The sequence below is a fragment of the Dermacentor silvarum genome, chromosome 3, assembly GCF_013339745.2.
Source record: "Dermacentor silvarum isolate Dsil-2018 chromosome 3, BIME_Dsil_1.4, whole genome shotgun sequence".
Taxonomy (NCBI): domain Eukaryota; kingdom Metazoa; phylum Arthropoda; class Arachnida; order Ixodida; family Ixodidae; genus Dermacentor; species Dermacentor silvarum.
Window position 1 is genome coordinate 234054392 of NC_051156.1, and position 11692 is coordinate 234066083.

The 11692-nt window shown below is 47.1% G+C and overlaps 2 protein-coding genes and 3 non-coding genes across 5 annotated transcripts in view; 4 read left to right on the forward strand and 1 right to left on the reverse strand.

Annotated features, from left to right (window-relative positions):
• The window catches only part of LOC119446876 (F-box/LRR-repeat protein 2), a 402862-nt gene that overhangs the window by 265679 nt on the left and 125491 nt on the right, over positions 1 to 11692 (forward strand). The gene's annotated exons all lie outside the window — the stretch shown is intronic.
• Trnak-cuu (transfer RNA lysine (anticodon CUU)) lies at positions 1336 to 1408 on the reverse strand. Its single transcript has one exon. It is a non-coding gene; the product is annotated as a tRNA-Lys (tRNA).
• On the forward strand, positions 3511 to 3583 carry Trnaa-agc (transfer RNA alanine (anticodon AGC)). The gene has a single exon. It is a non-coding gene; the product is annotated as a tRNA-Ala (tRNA).
• On the forward strand, positions 7051 to 7123 carry Trnak-cuu (transfer RNA lysine (anticodon CUU)). Its single transcript has one exon. It is a non-coding gene; the product is annotated as a tRNA-Lys (tRNA).
• LOC119446872 (uncharacterized) overlaps positions 10425 to 11692 on the forward strand; it is an 8253-nt gene continuing 6985 nt past the window's right edge. Inside the window, exon 1 of the mRNA XM_037711448.2 lies at positions 10425 to 11507. Within this exon, the coding sequence (XP_037567376.1) occupies positions 10641 to 11507 (867 nt within the window). The 5' untranslated portion in view covers positions 10425 to 10640. The remainder of the gene's footprint in view (positions 11508 to 11692) is intronic.

The following is an 11692-nucleotide window of genomic DNA, read 5'->3' on the forward strand; positions in this document are numbered from 1 at the left end:
ACTTCGCGTTGCGGCCAAAATACACACTCAAATTCCTCGCACAGTCGGAGCGCTGTCTCTTTTGAGAATCTGAATTGTCGCCTGAATCCCTCGTCTGTCATCTCAAAGGCGTCTTGTCGACGTCGAGGTTGTCGCTGCCTATCACGGAGGCTCGCTAAAAGCACGATAACAGGCGCCACAGGCACCGCACACGCCGTCATTTTGCTCCGAGTGCCGCGATCTCGCCCGTGCACACGGCACGCACAGGCTCTGCACACGGCACACCGCGCTTCGGATCAGACCGAAGCAGCGCGTGCGGCTTCGCTTCGTAGCAGACGACAAATTCGGTTTCCGCGTGATTGACATGTGCGTGACGTCATCAAAAAATGCGTTCGCGCCCTGAGGCGATGGCGTCACTCAGGCGGCGACCAATCGCTGCACGCAAACCGAATCCTTCGAAAACAGAAGCGTTACAGAATACGGCCCCAGGTATGGTGGCTAGAAGGTACCCCAGGTATGAAAAGTTCCGAACTGGCACCACAGTCTATTCACAGCACATGCTGTTTACCTGCTATGAAAACTACACTACTAAATCGCCGGTTCGAAACCTGTCAAGATGTGAAGAGAGTGTCGAAAGGAGAATGAGCTCGAACGTGTGATCGTGTAGAATTAAAAGTTAGAATGACGGTGTTAAGTTCATTGAAAGGTTCAAACAATGTAGAATAATAACATACAGACAAGGGTCCCATAGTCAACGACTGCAACGATACCCTTGGTTGTATACTGTGTGTACTACATGGTGTCCCAGCTAACGTTAGCCAAGCTGTAAAAAAATATATTTATTTATACGGCGCAAGATACAAATATAACACGTAGGGTGTTCGGTCGTCACGACCGAGCACCGTAGGTCTTAAAGTCGTATCCTGTACCATGTTTCTTTATTATTATTTTTTTCGTTGGCCAGCTTGGTTAACGTTAGCTGGGACACCCTGTATAGTAAAACACTGAAAAAGATACACAAGCAGCAAAGAAAACGTTCGAAGTATGCATAACCGTACAATTGCCTGAGCGATCTGGACAATATAACTATACAACGCAAGAAAGAAAAAAAAAAAAACTTCAATAGCGTGCTGTGGTCGTGGCGTTCTAGTTTTCTTATTTTATTTCGTTTATTTATCAATATTATTATGTTTTCCTCTTCCGGTTCATCCGGCCTCCGTCAACTCCGTCAGCATCGCAAGGGGTTTGTCAGACTGTCTCGCTAAGGTTGAGTAGCGATATGCCTCAAACGGTGCATCGCATAATAAAAAAATTTAAAAAAAGCAGAAATAAATTTTATGAAAAAAAAAAAAACTACGCCCAACGTGGGGCTCGAACCCACGACCCTGAGATTAAGAGTCTCATGCTCTACCGACTGAGCTAGCCGGGCGACGAACTCGGCGGGCCAAAAGCACCATATTGTGGGGAGGGACAAAAAGAGAAAGAGTGACAGAATGTGAGGGAGGAGGAAATTTGACGCAGAGAAAGAGGGAGAGAAAAGTGAGGAGAATCCCCGTGAGGACTTCGGTTCATTTGAGGGAGCACGGCTCAGCGCCGGGCTGTGCTCTCTCTCTGTTCTTCACGTGGTGGAGAGCACGGTAAAGGTGGCCGTGCAGTAGGGCGCGCACCTGCCATAGCGCAGCGAAGTTTGTTGGGGGATGTGGAGAACGGACATGATGTTGTGATTTCTTTTATACGTGTATTTTATTGCATAGGCTGGGATGCAATAATATTTGGCATGACATAGGTACAAATCTTAGGTACATGCATGTACCCTCAATAGCACATAAATCGATAAACTTGTAAAGACCATGTCGCTTCGCACGATAACATTGATGGGATTCTGCCAAACAGCATGAAATGATCACGAATACGGCCCAGCAAAGTGCGAAGAACTCTTGGAGACGCGCTTTACTGCACTTTTGCCAGCACTGTACTCTACAGCGTAGCGTTTATAGTTCACTTCAGTGTCGGTCGAGGGCTGTCACAAACTCGGCATGTTCTGCGGCAGACAATTATACGAGTTACGAAGTGAAGATGAAATTGAAGAGGTGGAGTTGCAGCTTGTGTAACCAAGCAAAGCAGTCAGCAAATTGCGTTTTGCGCCTTGCGACCGAACAGGAAAAGTGAGTCTGGCGGCGTATTCCGATTATCTCTTTGCACGTGTGCTTGATCTTCACTTCGTGGTCTCGACCGCGACTTCCGTTCCGTCATCGCCCCTCCTTCTACTCTTTCCATGTTCGAACGAGCGGCGATGATGATGATGATGATTTATTGGCATCCCCTTTGAAACGGGGAGGCGTCAAACAGTCACCTAGCCTGCTTGATTTAATCAGGTATACTATACATGTGCTTTATCTAGCATTTTTGTAACCTCTCATTATTCTTTTTCAAAAATTTACCTTGTACCGCTATCTATGATTTTAATCAGGTCGTATTCATCTTTTCCCTGCTTTTTTTCCCACCAGTACTCTAATCGTCTCTTGCTTATCTCTACGGCTCATCTGTTAATGTTTCCTTCCACTTTAAACCCAAGCGCTTCTGGGAGTTGCACGTTTCCTACGGTTCTCGCTGGGTGGATCCCGTCGCATTCCATTAGGATGTGCTGAGTGGTCTCTGGATCGTTACTGCAGCATACACATCTCTGGCAGCAGTGGCGCATCGACAAGGGGGGGGGGGGGGGGGGGGGGGTTGTAACCCCCCTCCCCCCCTGAGGCCGAGTTAACCCACCCTTTTGTATAACCCCTTTCCTTTCCTTGCGCCTTTGAGTACTGCAACTAAGATGTAAGAGGTGTAATCGTCTGCGAGTACGCAAAAAGCGCTTTTTTTTTTACAATTTCCCGTGAAGAAATTGAAATTCGTGCTGTTTAGATGGTATTGGCATACTGTCAACCCCCCCCCCCCCCCCCCTCCTGGCGGAGATCCTGGGTGCGCTACTGTCTGGCTGCAAAATCACGTGTACAAAAATCCATCAAAGCCGACCTCCGCCAAAGCAACCTGGAACAAATTGTTCTTGCTCTTCATTTCATCCGGAAACGAGAATATGTCACGGGCGACGAAAAATAAAACATCTGATGCGACTACAGCCCGAACACATATGCCCCCCCCCCCCCCCCCCTTTCCTCGCAAAACAAGCAGAAAATGTGTGACAGCTTTTCGAACTGCGAAGTTGTTTGCTGAGCTACAGCTACCACAGCCGCTCGATGAAACGATGAAACCTCGTGCGTTTCATCGAGCGGCCGTGGCCGAGCTATGCACGCATGTATGCACGCACTCCGAAGGGCTCCGTTAAAAATTTTGCCGTGCGACGAAGTTCACGGATTGAAATAGAAGTCATAATTTATTGACCCGTGCTGTCGAATACACTTTTTGCGTTTCTTTGGCTGCACTGGTACAGCGTTTTACAACCAAACACGAGTCCAAAAAACCTCCTGCATTCGTGGGCCGTTTGGCGTCGTAAAAACCGGTCCGTTTCGTGTATGCATCCCGTCCGGGGGTGTAGCTCAGATGGTAGAGCGCTCGCTTAGCATGCGAGAGGTACGGGGATCGATACCCCGCACCTCCACTTTTTTTTTCCCCCATTTTTTTTTTTTCTTTTGAACTTGTTGTGTCTTTATGGACTTCGCAGCGCAAAGCCGCTACTTTACCAAACTAACAGCGACGACTACTGTCAGCCGAACATCGCCTGTTTGCAGCTTTTGCAACTAGTTTTGCCACCAGCTCCGCGATTTATCTATTGATGACGAAACTGGATGATTTCGTAAAATCTAGAGACCTCTTGAAAAACACCTAGCCATGAAAGCCGTAACCTTAGAAACTCGGGCGTCCACAGAAATTTGAGCATGTAATGTAGAAACTTTTTCCTTGCGCAGAAAGTAAGCAAGCCATGAACTAACATTTTACTGCTTCTCTTTAAAAAATTCATTATAATAAGCATTTCTTTTTTTTGTGTGTGTGTGGAGAAGCCGAAATGCTTATTGTCTGTGAAAAAGAAAAAAAAGAAACGAGCAAGGCACGCATGTGTCTTGGAGCGTTCTGCCAAAGAAGCGATATGTATAACTAATTGCCAACGGCGCCACCACTCACACACCTGTTTCACGATTAGGAACAATTAAAATGTTTATATAGTAAAGCAAAAGCGGCAAAGCGAGTGGGTATTTCATTGAAATCAGCACACATATATATATTATACTTTTACAGAAAACGCGCGTGTTTCAGCGGGAACGCGGTGTTGAACAAAATACTTCTTGGTTATCTCCACAATAAGAAGCTTCATGAAAATTGTGCTATTCGGCCCAACAGTCCGGGAATTCCAAAAGCTGGGAAGGCGAAGGGGGAGAGAGTTGGGGGTAGGGAAGCGAATATTCCCAGGGCTTGCCGCGGATTCTTGTGGATATATATTATCAATATAAAAAAAATGCGTCAGAACTGTCTGGCGTAAATGCAATTACCTGCTAGCAGTTCTCCCCTAAATTTTCGATTATTATTTCATTGCACATAACCGATTAAGTTAATCTAATTGCCTACCGTTGATAGGTCATCCGAGAGGTCATTTAGAAGGGTGTGGCTGGGGCATGTTGAGAAAAATTAAAAACCCAGGTTGTCTTGACCAAGCTTGACCAGTTAGATTGTATGACACTCCAGCACTACAGACTGTGCGGTCGTCACACGAATGTGATGACAGTGGCTGCCCACCAGTACGCCAAGGTCACACGAAAAAAAAAAAAAAAAAGAGTACAGGAACCTGCACATTTCGCTTAACGTGCTCGAAAAAAGATATCGCACTTTCACTGTTCTCGCTCAAATTTCGCAGAAGGATCGCATTTTGGAGTTTACGTCGTTCCGTGTAACACTTGGCACAGTTAATTGCCTTGTTTAAAAAAAAAAAGTGCAAATTTGCCTTCGTTTAATTGGGATGCGAGCTGCTGCCGCGACAGCGTAAGCATAAACCTGTGTCGCCTCCTGCCGGCAGCTGCAGAAGGCAGCATTTCAGGGATGGTTGCTGCGTGTTCCGCAGCACGCTCTTGGCCGGCTGCTTTCTGTAGGTGCCGGCAGGGGGAGACACAAGTTTATGCTTACGCTGTCGCGGCAGCAGCTCGCATCCCAATTAAACGAAGGCAAATTTGCACTTTTTTCTTATAGACAAGGCAATTAACTGTGCCAAGTGCTACACCACGGCCGCTCGATGAAACACACGAGGTGCGGCCTGCCCCGTCGCCCGAAACCGGTGTGAGGCGCCTAGTTCTCCGCGCCGCCGCAGCGGCGCCACTGCTGCGGGACAGGCGCGCTGGTGGGAACGTTTGTTTGGCGCCGTCCGCATGCTTCGCGCAGCGGCCGCGCTTCGCGTTTGCATTTTATTGACGCGAGAGTTGTTCTTTTTGTTTCCAAAATATAAAATAAAATATCAACGCTGCCTGCAAGGATATCAATATACCCAGGAGTCGGCATTGGGCCGCTAATAGGCTCACATAGGCCAGGACGGCGCACTTCTGCTGCTGGTTTCGAGCCTTATGACCATCATTCAAGAGAACTGGCGAATTCTTTATTGAGAGGCAGTTTCGCTGATACAGTGGGCGCTTTTGTTGAGTGCGCTTATTTACTTGCCTCGCTTGACGTGCTTGTTTGTTGGTAATATACGTCACATTATAATGTGACATATAAATTTAACTACGTGTGTTTTGTCTTCACAATTTATTCACGGCCATTCGCCACGAGGCCAAAGGAAAGCTGTCTGTATCACGGCAACCACTGCACTTAATTTGATGAGGTTTGTTGCATTTCAAAGAAAAAGTAAAATTTAGGGATTGTAGCAAGCAAACTCTTAATTCAGCGGATGATCTTTCTAATAAAAATTTTTGAAAAACGTAAATCTTCCGATAACGAAATTTGTAAGTTTATAACTCTGTAACTCAGCAGTGAGAATTGATATCACAATTCTGTAAATTGCATCTAATAGTACATCTAGAGAGGACAAAACTGATACATTAAATGTGTCTCTCAAGTGCACCGCTAATATGCCAGTAGGACTTTTGAAAAACGCTTGTAAACATTGTAACAAGTTCACGTAAAATATAAATTGATGCATCGTATTTGTCCATTTTGGATGTTCTAAGGGATGCAGTTGAGAGAACTGCGATATCTGTCCTTGATGTAGATTAAGTTACGCATTTGTAAAATTCGTGCTTCTATTTTGTTGATACACACATATGTAAGGCATTTTTTCTTTTAATTCAGACCCTAAATCAATATTAGGCTTCCAAAGGTCACTAGAACTAGAATTTCTCTATCGAACTCATTGCCTTAGAAGGGGTAAGGTTTGTTGCATTTAAAAGAAACAGGTAAGATCAAGTGACTGTAGGAACCGGAAGTTTGACTGAGGCCGTCAATGTTTTAATAAAAAAATTGACGATGTACATCGTTGTAGTGCAATATCACCTGGAAAAGGTGATCGCATTCGCATTACTCTGCACTCGCCATGACCTCTAAATCAACATGTCTAGATTAGACTCAGATTAGTGCTCTAATGCAGACTCCGAGAACACATTGTCCACAAAAAAGAAAAAAATGGAGAGGGGGGGGGGAGGTGGTAGAGGGAGGGGAGATCAGCCAATCTCAGAGGCTGCGCTGTCCCCGTGCGCTTTAGTTGCAAACACCGCCATAAGATGGAGCCACCATAGCAGTAGCGCAAGTAACTCCGGTGTTCTCTAAATGGTCATGCTAAAACTCTCCCTATTTTTTTTTTCTTTTTTTTTAATGTGCAACCACACTGGGTTGCTCCGCTGACAGTATTTCGTATTATCGTACTTGCAATAACTGCTGTCACTATCGCGCGCCGATCGCAGTGGACCCGGAACGTGACAGTTTATCTGTTGCAACGGCGCTTGACGAGTGACGTTTGGTTTCTCCCGTGACCTGATCAACTTGATTCAAAAGACAATCCCGCTTAATAATTTCATCTGCAAGTTACTGAATCACGGTCTTAACTACTGTGCCCTGTGAGAACACGTGAAAAAATGTATGGCGCAACCGATCGCCCGGCTAGCTCAGTCGGTAGAGCATGAGACTCTTAATCTCAGGGTCGTGGGTTCGAGCCCCACGTTGGGCGTATGTTTTTTTTTTTTTGCATAGTATTGTATTTTGTATTTTTTGTTTCGCTTGTTATACTTATGAGATGTAGCAAAAATAAAGCCCATGTGCTATTGATTGATTAGTTTATCTACATTTCTTAGTTTTTTCTCCGTGTGTTTATTACTATAATCCATGTCAGAGATTTTAGCACGAGGTTGAAGTAAACATTGCATAGTTTTCTTCGTGAATGCCGAAGAGGAAATAAATACAGCATGTAGGAACAAAACTAACTCCTAGCATGCGCGACATACGAAAATGGTAAGCAATGTAGTCAAGAACTGAAAATAAAGTGAAAGTTCGAACACTAGAAAAATACGAAGCGTACATATAGATACGCCGTAAGCTGCTCCATGAGAACATATATATATATATATATATATATATATATATATATATATATATATATATATATATATATATATACAATTTTAATGATGTGCTGGAGCTGTCAGCCTGGCTGATCGTCTGAAATGCTACATAAACACTTTTATATTTTTCTCAACAGTTTAACTGTTGTGAATTAGCCAACATAAACTGTTTTAATAAATGTCACTAGCACAAAACAAGCCGAGATAGCAGTTAAATTGCCGCAAGGAGAACGGCGTTAAATATTGCAGCAGGGCTCGCTTATATAACTAACCAATCGTGCCGAAAGAGCTTTGCCTCACTTAGGAGCTCTCCTACTCCTCATTAAAAAAAAAAAAAAAAAAAAAAAGGCGAAGTTTTAATCTCATTTTCACAGGAATGGCCAAAGTGAAGCGTGCATTCAGTAAAATTTCGGGTAGGGGGGGGGGGGGGGGGGGGTTAATTCGCTGATCGACCAATCCACAATTTCACTCCATGCGCTAAGATCAGCCTCTCAGCGTCTCCGACCTTGATGACACTGAATAAGACTGCATCACTCTGATGCGCCTACATGTTTTCATCATGTTTCCCGTGATTTTCGGTTAAGCTCTGATTATTTCTTAAATGTACGCAGTTAAAACTGATGCTTCGGATGTGTTGCACGTATTGTATACCATGCGTGTGTGTCAATGTTTGCCTGTGCGTGCGTGCATATGTGTTTGGTGATAGATTTTTGTGGTTGTTATCGATGGTTTAGTGTCCTAGATAAATTCATTGCCTATAACTATCTGATCTGTTCGTAAGCTTGGCAGCTCTAGTGTCACTGTGTATTGCTACAGATTAACTCAAGGAACCCTCTTCGAAAGTCGCTAATTAAATTCTCGTGTTTTGCGTGCCATAACCACGATCTGACACGAGACACGCCGCAGTGGGGGACTCCGAATTAAATTTGCCCACATGAGTTTTTTTTTTTTCTTTTTTTTTTTAACAAGCACCACATGCGTGGTACGCGAGCATTTTTGCACTCCGCCCCCATCAAAATGCGGTCATCGCGGGCGGATTTGAACCCGCGACCTCGTCCTCAATGGTTGCCATAATCGTACAGATCAGACAATTTATGTGAGCACTATGATGTTGTTTGGCTCATTCCCGGCTGTCTTATCCGTTTGCTATCTCTTCTTTCTGCCAGATACGTTCACTATACTGTCACGTTCCTGATTAGACAGTTCTAGTTTCACGTCCGCAGAAGCTTTGCGCACTCAAACATGTAGAACTCTCATGTTCGTGGAACTCGCATGTTTGCGTGCGCAAAGCTTCTGCGTACGTGAAACTAAAACTGTCTAATACCCGGAAAGAGCGCTTGCCAAGTACAGAGTTGTTCGTGTTGCAGCTAACGACTGCCGTCTTTCCTTCCCGTCAGAATAGCGGCCGATTAAACAACGATCTTGCACAAACAAGCAGCCGGCTTCACCTTCTAGACAACAAAAAAGCCTGTACTGTTTCGGACGAGAGTCGCGCGTAAGGGCCGCAAAACCATTGCACTAACCGTACTGAAACCATTCACAGCGCGAAAGGACAAGAACTACACATTAAAGATACGCGGATAAGCGCTTGTCCGTGTATCTTTTTTGTGTAGTTCTGGTCGTTTCGCGCTGTCACTGGTTTCAGTATGCTTGGAATACCAACATATGCCCAACGTACCATCCTTTTGTAGCACTAACCATGCTTTTTCTTCTTCTTCGTTCTGGGGTTTTACGTGCCAAAACCAGTTCTGATTATGAGGCACGCCGTAGTGGAGGGTTCCGGAATAATTTAGACCAACTGGGGTTCTTTAACGTGCTCTATAACCATGCTTCGACGAGACAACTTATAAAAAAAGGGTGGGGGGAGGAAGGACGCAAGGCGAATGATCGCGCAGGGCGTCGCAAACAGGCCAAATTCTAGACGCCAATAGGTTATAGTAATACCTGATTAGCTCTAGCAGGCAAGGTGACATTGTAGCCGCCCCGTTTCATCATCATCGGTAGTCGTCCTCTTGAATAACCCAGTATTACGTGAAGGGTAAACGCTTATCCGGACAAGCTAAAACTGTCTACGTGGCCGAAGCCTATATACGCGTATACAGTCAAGTGAGTCACGTCATGCAGCTCGTCTGTGAGTGACTCATGGAAGTGCTGCTGGACTCACAGCAGGGCGCCTTGATAAAGCCTTACCTGCATGGGGAGGTAGCGACAATCACTCTCAGGTACACGCCCTGTCTGTCTGGTGTGTATAGTAGGTCATACAGGCACTCATACCGTGTTGTATATAGCTCGAAATTGGAGATTGATGGAAAACAAGTTTTATTATATGAAACAGTACCAAGTCTATGGTGCCATATACTAAAACAGAAGGTTAAGCGAAACCTTTTGCAACGCTGCGGTCGTTTCGCAGTTTTGGAATTACTGTATACCGTTTTAGGTTGCAATGGTTGTGTCTCGCTTGACGAGACACGGTCTGTCATTCCATATGTTTGTCCCCTCACATTGAACAGGTACAAATAACCGTAAATGCGGAGTATCGACAAATGCATTTTTCATTTATTCGATGTACGACTGGCCTTCCTTAATAGTGCTCCCTCGAGATCACGGAGGCATGAATATGCCTGCGGGGCAAACCTTTTTATTCTTAGATGTTTCTTTTTTGGCGAGAATGGGCGCCTCACCGAGGTGTCATTTAGTTGCTTTCGATGTTGACAAGGTAGATGCCGCGATGCATATTCCCTTATACTAAACGTTTATTATCCTACGACGTGATACTATCCTATCTTGGCCTCGGTAACGGTGCGAATAGGGAGCCTAAATGCAACATTGCATTTAGGCTTCCTAGGTGCAAATCAGTGGCAGTGTCACCTATACGTATCATCTGTGATCGCAAGCTTCAGTGGAGGAAGAAGAAGAATTAAAGCAGGGCAAGTTGGCGGGTGCTCGCGACCCGCGCCGCGTGCTTTGCGTGAACCCTCGCTTCGTGTTCCTTTCGTAGCCGCTCTGCTGCTGTCAAGTCGAAGGCGTGCCCTTCCCGAGTCCTTCGCAAGCCTCCTCGAAAAGCCAACGCTGCCGCACCGCGGTCCTTCGCGTCCGCTAAATACCACCCCCGTCGGCAGGTCAAAGATGTCGCAGTCGCCGCACAGGAGGGCCTCGGAAACGACATCGAAGACGTCGCGCGCCTCCAGGGCTTCCCGCGTGCTTCAATCTGTCCGGCACAGCATCGCCACGGAGATGACGACCGCCATGTCGGAGGTGACCGTGGCCCGGCGGCCCTTCCTCACCGCGGAGACGGTGGGCGAGCTCCAGGAAGAGGAACGCGGCACCTCCACCTTCTCCTGGGACGCGTCCCTGCTCGCCTCGAGCGCCTCCCTCTTCTGGGTGATGCTGGACGTGATGTTCAAGCTGAACCCGTCCATCGCGACGCCCAAGCTGCTGTTCCACTTCTCGCTGGGCATCTTCGTGGGCAGCATGACGCTCATGTCGGGCATCGCCGAACCGTACGGCCCGCTGGCTGCCCAGTCGCTGCTGTTCATGCGCAGCATCGCCATGACCGGCGCGCACTTCGCGCGCCTCTTCTCGCTGCGGTTCCTGACCGTCATCGACGCGTACACCGTCAGCAGCCTGGGACCCGTGCTGTCGGTGCTGCCGGAGTGCGCCAGCCGCCGGGGGGCCACCGTGGGTCGCGTGCTGCCGCTGTGCATGGTCGCGATCGCCCTGGCCCTGCTCGGCTACTCGAAGCAGTTCCGCGCCCCGGATCCCATGTCGGTCCGTCACTTCGCGGCTGGCTGCGTGCTCACGCTCACGGCGTCGGTGCTGCGCGCCACTGTCAGCCACTTCAACGATGCCACGTGGCACCTGCCCACCGTGGTGCAGGAGTTCCACTTCTCGTTCGTCAGCCTCATCGCGGCCTGCGTGCTGGTCGTGTTCTTCGACAACATGCGCACCCTGTACATCGACCTCGACATGGGCGCCATGGTGTTCCTGGCGCAGGTGAGTGGCGGCGCGGCTGTGAATGGCGGGCTCACTATATGCGGCTGGCGGTGTATACAGACAGGAAGCGCGTTCGCCGAAGAACTTTAGTGTCGCAATGCGGGCTTGTTGTTATACATCATCTTGGAATATAGCAGTGTAGCGCTAGCAGGACGAGGACACCGAAGAATACACGAGCGCACAGA